At 44.6% G+C, this 11,437-nt stretch overlaps 1 protein-coding gene across 1 annotated transcript; it reads right to left on the bottom strand.

Annotated features, from left to right (window-relative positions):
• Positions 1-341: 341 nt before the first annotated feature.
• LOC115402907 (FUN14 domain-containing protein 1-like) lies at positions 342-5,175 on the bottom strand. Its single transcript, XM_030111566.1, is given in 6 exon segments — positions 342-944; positions 3,012-3,151; positions 3,235-3,299; positions 4,592-4,604; positions 4,607-4,744; positions 5,142-5,175. Coding segments are annotated over 6 exon segments (453 nt in total). The 5' UTR covers positions 5,161-5,175; the 3' UTR covers positions 342-866.
• Positions 5,176-11,437: the final 6,262 nt, after the last annotated feature.

The following is an 11,437-nucleotide window of genomic DNA, read 5'->3' as shown; positions in this document are numbered from 1 at the left end:
ACAACAGCTATCGGAGAAGTTTCTCACACTTACCTGTATTTTGCACCAGGTTTCAATGAAATTCAGATTGTAGTAAATTTCTGGAGCAATTGTTTTTTCTTTGTATAAATATATTTCCATCATTTGCACAACAACCAAGACGTTTTAAAGCCTGACACAATTAGACGGTGACGAAATTAGGCTGGATGTGGCACCTGAACTAAAATGTGTTTGACTCCCATTTCAGAGTCTGTATGGAGTTCAGAACCACAGAGAATTGACATTATTCCATACTAACACTTTGTTTCTCGGGTTCAAACAACTGTACATAAATGAAAAACCCAAACGGATTCCTCTTTATCCTTTATTTCTTTACACAGAAACCACAGCCTTGAGTATGTAAAAGCATCAAATCCTTGAACGACACATTGAGAGAAAGGAACACGGGGAGAGGCTGATATAATCCACAAAAAAAAAAGGCAGAACAATCCCACTCCCATCAGCTCTCTGAATATACGGACTCGGAGTCAAAATACAACACTGGCTTTATATCCTCAGCAGAGCTCCTGTGTGGAAACACAGGAGGATTTGAGTGAACTTTCCTCACAGTGCAGCTTTAATAGTGCATTTTTCTTTCGTTTTGGAACACTAGAGAAAAATAAATAGGATCTGAAACTCTGGGTTCATGTTGATATGTAGAATTATTTGGCCTATCGAGTGTTTTAAGTCCCACATGATTAAAGTTAAGTGTGGAAGTACAGTATGAAGAGATGGAGGCGCAGCATACGAAGCAACAGAACACACTGAAAACCCTCCAGCGACCCTCCGGTTCAGGACTGTTCTCTACAGGTTGGCGTCGGGGACGGACTCGTCTTCTTTGGCAGGCTCTAGGATGCCAGGCCCAGCAGGAAGCCTCCGATGAAGCCGCTGGTCACCACGATGTTCTTCTTCACGAACTCCGTCGTCTGAAAGACAGATGTCAGAACGAAATACAGAGTTTGGAGTAATCGGACCACAGCCTGAAAAACAATCAACCGACCATATGATGCATTTTTACAATAAAAAAAAAAAAACAACCTGTTAATCTGTTGGGATTATCCTCTCCTGCCACTTACAGGCTTTTAGGATCCATTTACAATGTTTTCAAGGTAAATCTGAAAACTATCATTGTGCATTCGTCTGTTTATCGGCGACACTGAAGATGTTCAGCAGATGGACGAACCATTATTTTTGTTGTCGTCGAGGTAAATGGTAAATGGACTACACTTGTATAGCGCTTTTTACCCTGCTTGACAGAGCCCAAAGCGCTTCACACTGCAATATCACATCACCCTTTCACACCATACTTGGTGGAGGTAAGCTACGACTGTAGCCACAGCTGCCCTGGGGCAGACTGGAAGCGAGGCTGCCAATCTGCGCCATCGGCCCCTCCGACCACCACCAACCATTCACTCTCACAACTTTCATACTAGGCAAGGTGGGTGAAGTGTCTTGCCCAAGGACACAACGCCAGTTTTACGCCTGCGTGAGCGGGGATCGAACCGCCAACCTTCCAGTTATAAGACGACCCGCTCTACCAACTGAGCTACTGTCGCCCCGGGTCAGCAATCTTAGAAAACTAGCATGCAGCACGAATGTAGCATCTCCCCAAGGCTCCGCCCAGCTCCCACCCCATTGGAGGAACTCCTGTTGGAAGCGAACGCACTGGACACGGAAGCGCCACGTGCACGGAGTTTGTGATCGCCTCCAATGTCATTAACCTTTCTGACTGCCCGCACACAACGCACATAGGAGCGCAGCGCGCCCGCTCCGCTTCCTTCTTTTTCACACGAGCGCCGAGAGCCTTGGCAACGCGGCACTGAACCAGGGCCAGTGCACGCCATTGAAATGAACGCGCAGGGGGCTGGTAGAACGGCGAAAGGATTTGATTGGTTCCTGAAGCGCGGTCCACGCCTTCCGATTGGTCGGAGTTTTTACTGTCCTTTGGCCGCTACAGTTGTCAGATTTTTTCCGCACACAATGTATTGACTTCTCCCAGGGGGCAGGGAGCATTTCACTCAGTATGACAAGAAGTGCTTTTGGACAACATCGTCTACCCTAACTTTAAACTATCAGTATTTTCTTGGATTAGGGATGCCTTTCTCAGCCGCTCCAGCAGCTCCGGGGGTCTGGGTTCACGGCTGTACTGCTGCTTTAGGACGACAGCTGAGCTTCAACGTTTGCATTTAACGTGTTTCTCGGTTCATTTTCGGTGAAATCTTCCCAAACTTCAGAAACTGGATCCAGGTTTTCAAACCTCTTCCTTCCATATTAAACAGAGCGCTTCTCATGTCCTTCCCCCATAACCCTTCTGCAGGTGTTTCTGATGCAGCAGTTGTAGCTGTAAAAGTACGTTTTTAGTGTCTTCCTCCACTTCTTTACATGCCGGCTGCAGCAAGAGGAGAAAACAGACTCCCTACGTATCTTTTGGAGAGGTAGAACGTACATGCAGAATGTAAAAAGCCGGAAACCAGCACTTCCTGGAATGAATGAATTTATCATACAGTAAATTACAACAAGAACAAGACGCATCAACAGTTACGTTGACATGGTGATGCATTTTTTGTGTGGCTTAATGGAATATGTAGGCTGCAGCCCCAGGAATGACTCCCAGTCCAGATTCTCCTGGTCCTGGTCCTGGTTCCAGTCCAGATTCTCCTGGACTTGGTAGTGTTAGAGTTCACAGTCATAACAACAATCCAACTCAGTCATCTGTCCATATGAACGTCCGAACTTCAACTATGCAACAACTATGCGCTTTCACTGAAAACATGTAAACGAGGCCTAAATTTGCAACCAATACAAAAAAAAGGCATGACCTCTCCTGCCCTGAAAACCTTATTTTAATGTGGCTTTTTCTAGCGACACAGATGTGTCCTCCTGTACTGAAGAGCTCAACATACAACCCTGTAATCTTCAGGAACATTAAAAAGTGTTTTCTTTCTTCTTCTTCTTTATTTAATCTTCCTGATTGTCCTCTGAGTGGGAATTACCTTCTCCATTAAGGTATTGAGCTCGGGCCCGGCTTGATTAGTTCCCTTCTTCAGCTGCTTCTTGGCTTTGTTGACATCCTTCTCCACCCTCTTCCAGTCGACTTGGATGTAGCCGCTGTTATTCGCTATCTGGAAAAATACAAAAAAGAACTATCACCATGTGGCCTTTAAATCTGTTGAAAGGAGAAACATGTTTATAGACAGTATAAATACCTGTAACAGCAGCAGCCCCCCCCGACAGATGTAGCAGCAACCTTGCCCACCTTCTGGAAGAGATAACCTGCACACCTGAAATGAATCACACCCTCGTTATTCGGCCATAAGTAGACCTGGTAAAGCTGCAGTGAGACGGGAAGAGCTGAGCTGTCTCCTACAGTCTGTTTTAACGGGTTTGTAATCTATACTGCACTGTGACACGGATTTCCTGAGCTTTTTGAAGTGATGTTGTTCTGCTGAACTGGAGCTGAAAACCAAAGCACAATAATAATGTGCTACTTTTCATAGAAACATCACCGGTATATCAGCGTTGTGTCTGTTAAAAAGAAAATAAATTCCTGTAATGTTTTTCAATTTTCCGTATTGGCCAGATTTCAATCTCTCCCAGGCCGGTTTTGGCCCACGAGCCTGATGTTTGACACCCCTGACGCACATCATCTATGTGCACCATCTGCTTTAAGGAAATAAAGACGACAGCTGTAGAAAGAGTTTGGTGTGGTATCAGACACAGAATGTGGGCGTGGACCAATATTTTACCACCTTGAATGTGCAAAGTTTTGTTTCGGTGCAGATTTGGTTTCGCTTTCAGCGGCTGCAGTATTTATTAGCTGAAGGTCATAGAAACAGTCTCAGGACTCGAGGCGGCAGTGTGTGAGCCCCTCACAACACGGGACACGTAAAGCTACACAGTGCATTGGACAATTAAATTTAATTTTAGAGGGTTTATAGTAAGTATGGATCGTTTATAGGATCACCATCATACTTTGAATATCATTTCTTCACTGATCCCACATGGACATTTCTTGTCACACAGTAGTAGTAATTTACAGAAAACAATTCAAAAAAGATAAAATGTGATAAAAAAATATTGAAATAACAACTGTAAGTTATAAAATGGAAGAGTATATATCAGTATAGCATGTTAGAAACTTTAAAGTCAATAAATATAATGCATATGTACATAGAGGGGCTTAAAATCATTAGGAATCCCCAATTCATAGTGAAGAGTTGTGGAGTTTGAAACAACCTGTATTTGGAGGAGGTGACAGACATTTCTCAGATCAACCGGATTAAGATCTGAGCAGTAAAGTTGACTTACTTTAATATGAATGTGCTGGATTGTGGCCACAACAATAACTGCACTGTAGATCATTCACAAACATTAAGATTTAACATAAAATGTCACACAAAAGTGCTTTTCAGCTGCCAAAAGAAATGTCCTTGTCCACTTCATTTAAAACACAAATATTTGTTTGTAGTTTTACTGCTTAAATTTTGTGGGGTTTTTCTATCATCAAGCCTGATTTGCATGTAGACAGAAGCCCCTGAAAGCACCATGATGCGTTCAGGAACAGGACACTCACCATCCACTCACTCTCCTATGGCGATCTGCGTGGCTACAGAGTACTTCTCTGCTAACGGACCAGAGTTTTTACCGAACAGGCGGTTCCACCATCTCTGGCGTTTAGTATATTCCGCCAGATCCACCACTTTGTCATAAATCTCCTCCTCCAGGTCTGGTGGGAAATAAGAGTATTAAACTGTTAGCGCGAAGCATCGAAGAGGTCATGATCTGCGATAAAGAGAGGCTACAGAGCACAAGGAGTTGGAGAACTCCACTGAGGATAAATACAGCTATTTCGAACTTGGGCTACCGCATCTCCGCTTTCAAGTCATGTAAAAATGAACTTATTGAAGTTATTCGGCCTGGATTGAAGTTAGCATCATCAGAAAGCTAACAAAAGTTCAAGCTAGCTGTCGAAACGCAGCGTCCAGAGTAAGATCAGATCCGGACAAGATTCATTATTTGGATATTAAACTCAATAAACATACCCCTAAAAGCTAGCCAAGTCTCGCCGGTGTATTTAGAGACCGTTCAGGGCAGAAATGTGAAGAGTTTGAGGCTCAGCTTACCCTTGTTGCTGCTCGCCATCTTGAAGTGAAGTGATGCGTCCGCCGCACGTCATCTGCATATCTCTGCTTAAATTACCATCAAGGATTTGTTATAATAATTACTGTGAAAACTCAGACAGTGTGGAGACAGTTTCACACTGGAAAATACAACGCCTGAAATATATTTGAGCGCTATCAAAAAAAAAAATAAAAAACGACGCAGAGGCGCATCCAGAGAATTAATAGAAGAAGGGCGGGGGGGGGGGGGGTGTAAAAAGTAATGAAACCGAAAGCTACTTTGCTTGTAAATAAGCAATTAGGTCATGTTTCAACTGAAAATGCATTTTCATCCAAATAGGCTGAAAGCGATGCTGTGAGCATGTTGGGCCACAAGTTGACATTATTGGTTGTTTATGTAATAAAACCACACAAATACAGGCAGGGAAGAATGCACTCCATGGTGGCCTTGAATTGAAAGCGGACTTGGGGTCTGAATGTCTTTGATTTGATCCTCACAGCTGACAGGTCGCCACTGTGGCTCCCTGACCTTTGACACCCATCAGATCCCTGCAGTCCCATAATATGGCTGCATCCCCGCATCCTACAAACAGGACTGGTCAACACTGTTTTCTCTAAGGTGTGTATTTCAACTGAGACATAGTTTGGTTCGAAATGGGAAACAAATACGAAATTGACACATTCATCCACGGAAAAAAATATCAAGAGTATCAAACCTAATCACACAACACATTTATCTCAACTGCAATCCCTATACCATGAAGAAAGAAGCTTCTTGTTCACAGAGGAACTGAAAATGTGTGCAAGTCTTACATTTATATTTAGTCACACAGTACTTGTGAAAAACATTTTTAGAATCAAATTACAGGATTTGTCACTTTATAGACGCTTTAATGACATTTTTTACAATTACTATTGAGATTGCTGTACGGAAGAGCTTTTTAATTGAAGATGTGATCAGTATTGTGTCCAAAAGTGTGAATTAGAACATCAGAGTTCAAATACAAAGTGCATACGTTTATCAATCAATATTTGTTAATATAACATGTTTCAGACAATATGAGAGCTTTATAACATCTGTACAAATATCATAAATATGTGCATATACACAACAAAAAGGTGATCAATTGAACAATTAAATCAAAAAAACCTGAAGAAAGTTGGTGAAACTAATGAACAGCATTAAAAGCAAAAAAAATCAAACTGAAGTCATGAAAACTTTAATATACAGACAAAAACATAAATGAAATAGACTGAAACGTTGATTGTAGATTAATAATAATAAACATATTTATTGTATATATAATGCATAAAACAGAGTGTTGTAGTCAAGACCATCCATTCCAGACTGGATCAAGACCAAAGCCGGAGCATCACAGAACCAAGACTTCAGGGGGTCAAGAAGGAGCCAAGACCAACACCGGAGCATTCCATGACTGAGTCAAGACTAGAACCTTGAAAATGTGGTCTCAATTACTAAAACACTAATAAAATGTCATAAGTCTGACTTTAAATCTCTCCATACAGAAGTGCAACGTTGTAATATCCTTAAATAGACGCGACAGCTATTTCAACCAATCACACGTCTTAAAGCTACAGTTACGTAATCATAATATCGGCAGCAGAACCAATCACGACGAGGGGGCGGGACGTGGTGAGCCACAGCCGTTGTGTGCGCGCGCGTGCCCGTACGCGTGTTCGCAAAAAAACACACCAACCGAAGACCGCTCACGTGACCACAAACGGCGAGTCGCGATTGGCCGGCCGCACGGGAGGGCGTGGCCGACGGTGGCGGCGTGCGTTTGCCTGTGTGACACAATTACAACAACTTTGAGCCGATGGTCGGGGAAGTTTGCGATTTTCTCCAAACAGCACTCACTCTCAAAACCCAAATATACATCAACTTCATGCACAAAGCAGCACCGGAGCGCGCGCTGAGTTTGGCTGTACAATGAGGAGTGTGGAAGGTAACTTGAAGGGAGCGTTTCCTTGAGGATTTCGGAGGAGAATTCCGTTCTAACCCTGGATAGGCGTGTGCGGACACTTCGGCCCGTTTCTTGCGTTTCGCTTCCGCGGATCTTTCCCCATGAAATCGTGCGGTGTGTCGCTCCCCGCCGCTGCCTCCGCCGCTGCCCGGAGTCTCGGTAATGACGAGGAGAAAATGGCGTCGGCGAAAGCGACCGAAATCGAGGAGGACTTTCCGAAGCTAACAGCGCAGGAGAAAGAGAGCCTGGGCGGAATGGACAGGTTAGCCCATCCGTTGCTTCACCACTCTCCTCCTACACTCGCTCCCTTTTTAAAATTCCGTCCAATTTTGTCCCCTCACACAGTTTGAAATAAATAACCAATGCCCCCCTGAGTAACACGGAACCGCCTGTGTTGTCTGTCCTCTACTTGCAGTTCACTGTTTGGATTTCACAGGCTTCAAGAAGATGGCGCCAGAACGAAGGCCTTGCTGTTAAAGGTATGCCACAGAATAAAGGAGGATCAGTCTCCGCGCTCCCGTTATCTGCTCTGATGAGAGCAGATCCCACCTGAAATAAGTGGTACAGACCTCCCCACGCCGCCCTTTGCAATACAAACCAGCGGCGACGCACGCAAGCTTTCCCCTATTCACCCCAACTTTCAGGCACCGGTGTTTCAGATTAAATGGGTTCCCTGTTAAATGGTGACCAACTTCCTTTAGCGTCCGTCGTTGCTGCTAGTAACGGCAGATGTGGAAAATCCCGAAAGAGACGCATAAGCTGTCCCGGTGAGCGATGTTTTAACTACTTTCTAATAAAGTTTTGCACGTCGTTCCATTTTATTTGTGATTTTGACATCTGCCGTTACTAGCAGCAATGACGGAGGCTAAAGGAAGTAGATCACCAGTCAATGGGGAAACCACTTAATCCGAAACACCAGACACCCTGTTATTTTTTTTAAACAAGCTTTTAACAGTTGATTATTTTTTAAATTGCACCCACAAAACGACACGCGCACTACACACCGTGTTTAGTGAAACGATAACTTGTGCAGTGTTGGTCGGCGTTCGCACATGTAGCATCCGCGGTGCTAAAGCTAAAAGCTACTGCGGGGCGATGCGAACCTCCACCCCGCTAAGCTCGGTCTTCTGTCACCGGGCTTTTTTTGCACGATGTGGAGCCTGAAACATACTTGCAGGGTGCATATATGCCCAAAGTTATTTTAGAAAGCTGCAGGTTTTACCAGAAGTGGCTGTAGTTTGAAGCGAGGTGCACCAGCTTAACACCTCAGAAGTATGACAACAAACCACGTTGTTTCGTCCACTCATTTCCATATTTATATCAACAAGATGAGTAATATAGAAGGTGGTATAAACGCTGCACTCATCAGACTCTTTTTAAATAAGTCAACTAATGGAGCTTGCATCGTTTGAGCTCAGTCCGTTAGCATCTGTTAGCATGTAGCCGCGAGCTGTCCAGCGGTTTCACCCCTCCTTTCCCGACACGTCTTTTAAATCATTATCTCAAGTAATTATTTATTCGTACTAACTAAAGAAAATGTCGCTTTAAGTGGTCATAAATACCAGTTATCGCGTTTGATTTGGAGGCCAAAATGGCGGGGGTAGGAGGAAAAATACAAACTCGCTGATTAGCAGCAAGCTATGCTAATTGGCACGACTTAAAAAAACAATGGAGATGTGCAAGGTCCACATTAAACATGAGGGGTTAATGGAAGGATCCAGAGGTGGGTGCAGCTGTGCTGGTCCTCCAACCTCAACATGTGGCTGCAGGCTGCAGGGGGACATCACTTTGTTTGGGGGATTGAAGGACTTCCACTCCAGACCACACACTCAGGCTTTGTCTTATTCTGTTAGTGTTACTGTCATCATCTCATTACTTCCCGCAAATGATGTGATTGTGGGATCTTCTTGATCACTGGTGTGATTTGTTGTGTATATAGGAAGGGCTCGTCTCTGCATGCTTTTCAGAGTTTACACACTTTGTGGGTGTGTGCAGGAGTTGCATTGCTGAATCATGGATTTTAAGTCACATTGCTCTCCGTCCATCCATCCATCCATCCATCCATCATCCATCATCCGTTCCATGCCACTTCATCCTGTTCAGGGTAGCAATCCCAGCTAAATGGATGAGGGCAGGATACACCTGGACAGGTCGCCAGTCGTGTAACGCAGCTTCATGAATTACAGTTTCCCTGAGGTTTTGAGTTCTGACTTTGAATTGAAACTCAATTCAACTTCCTTTAAAAAGCCAACAGCAAAACAACTGCTGTTGGTACAAAGTGCTGAACATAGTCACAAAAACAAAGTACAAGAGTTTTCAATGAGACTGTGCACAGAATAGGATATGACAAAAACTGATTTTTAAGCAGCTTTATGCAGTTTGGATGCAGATACAGAGATCTACCATAATAGTACCTGTGTACCATGTTTTTCTTTATATTTTCAAAGATTGAGCACAAAACAGCTTTACTGAAGGAATCCATCCATCTTCTGTACCGCTATAGCCCAGGAGTGCTGAAACCAGCCCTACATAGCTGATCAAGGGAGAGTTAGACCCTGGATAGGTTTCCAGTCCATCCCCGTCTCTAAAGAGACCAAAGTCCACTTAGAAAGATTGTTCCATTGTTTGAACCCGTGACCTCGCTGTGAGGTGAGAACGCTCATCATGCTAGCGGCGCTGCATGTGAAAGTCCTCCATACTAAACCATCTTTTCATGCTTGTCAGAACAATTAAAAATCGACTTTGCTGTAGTGTTTTCGCAGTTTGAGTCCTATTGCTGAATCACGCTGCCTTATCAGCTAAATCTGCAAACTCTGGCGGTTACTCATTGGAAAGCTCCCATTTCCCAGCTCACAACATGTGGACAACGTGACCCCCGACGAGCAACATGGCCGCCCAGAGCAGTGCTCCACTGCTGCTGTCGGTCAGGAAAAGCAGCAACTTAGTGACGTATCCCAAACGACTGAGCCGCACCGTGCAGCCCAGCTCATCGGCATAACCGGCTAATCGCAGCAAGAATCCCTCAACATCGTCTGCAGAAGTGTAATCGGATCATTACTGCATGCTGATATCAAGCAGCTCCGCGACATCTAAAGACGTGATTTGATCATGATCCCCACACTGGAGTCTCTGCCGTCCATGTAGGGTGAAATAATGCGTGGACATTTTCTCAGCATGTTCACTTGTTGTGTGAACTTTGCCGCAGTTTTATTCCAGTGTTCTTGTGAGTGAAAAGGTCACAGTGGTTTCATTCAAACTCAGAAGTCGGTCCGGTTTTCCGTCTGGCAGTGCTGTGATGAACTGCCGGGATGCGGCGGTCCCGAGGCCTGTTCTGACCTGTGGTCGGTCTGTTTACAGTTCTCTGGTTTGTGCTGCTCACAGACTCTGATCACACTCCACCACAGTCGGCTTGGAAGCCGGTCTCGGTCCGCTTGTTTGAGGCACGCCGGGCTGCGGATGGCTTCGTTCGCGCTTCTACAAACGGACGCACCAACGCTGGTCGCGTCTGTCTGCTGTAAACACGCAGCTCTACCTGCAGGTGGAGGGAAGGTCGTCCTGCACGCTGACAGCCAGGCTTCCTTTCTCGTGTGTGGTTGTTCTTGCAGCCTCAGACAGGGATGCGCGGGGCTGTCCTGCTCGCCACACGCCGGGGTAGTGCTTCACCCTCCATTCTCACAGCAGGAATGTCTTGCTCTCTGGTCTGGAGCCTGTTTGTTGGACTCAACATGTTTTCATGTTGTCGTCTTTCCTCATATGGTTCAACAACATTAGAGGTGAGCCGTCGACTGTGGAGGTGTCCAGCTCATCTCAGTTCAGGAGTTCAATAATTCAGCCCAGTTTCATGTTGAAAATGGTGCCAAAATAACCTTCAAATTCAAACGTTTAACTTTTCTTCGTTGTGAGATGAAAATGTCTGTTTTCACCAAAAACGGTTACGACAGAAAACGAATTGAAATAAAACATTCGGGTCTCAATGTGTTTTCTGCTCTTAAGAAATGTTAAAAAAAATTATATTTTCTTGGTAATTTTTGCACTTTGCTTGGTGGTTTGGTGAGCTGGATTGGTTACATTTTGGTCCCCGATCCTGATGTTTGACACCCCTGGCGGAGGTTGGCTCGATCCCAGCGACATGTAAAAGGCGTTTTGAGTCGTTTTTTTCCTGCGTCTTTTAAAATCCAGGTGCAGACAGATGCTCTGTTCAGTAGCTGCAGCATCCAGACTCATTTGTTTTTGCCCGTTATTGAAATCCTCACGTACAGAGCCCACGATTGGACGTGTAGAACGCACGATGCAGCGCAGCAAAGCCTGGAAAGC

This window comes from Salarias fasciatus, chromosome 16, assembly GCF_902148845.1.
Source record: "Salarias fasciatus chromosome 16, fSalaFa1.1, whole genome shotgun sequence".
Lineage (NCBI taxonomy): Eukaryota > Metazoa > Chordata > Actinopteri > Blenniiformes > Blenniidae > Salarias > Salarias fasciatus.
Note: the sequence above shows the minus strand (reverse complement) of the source record. Positions and strands in the feature narration are given on the sequence as shown.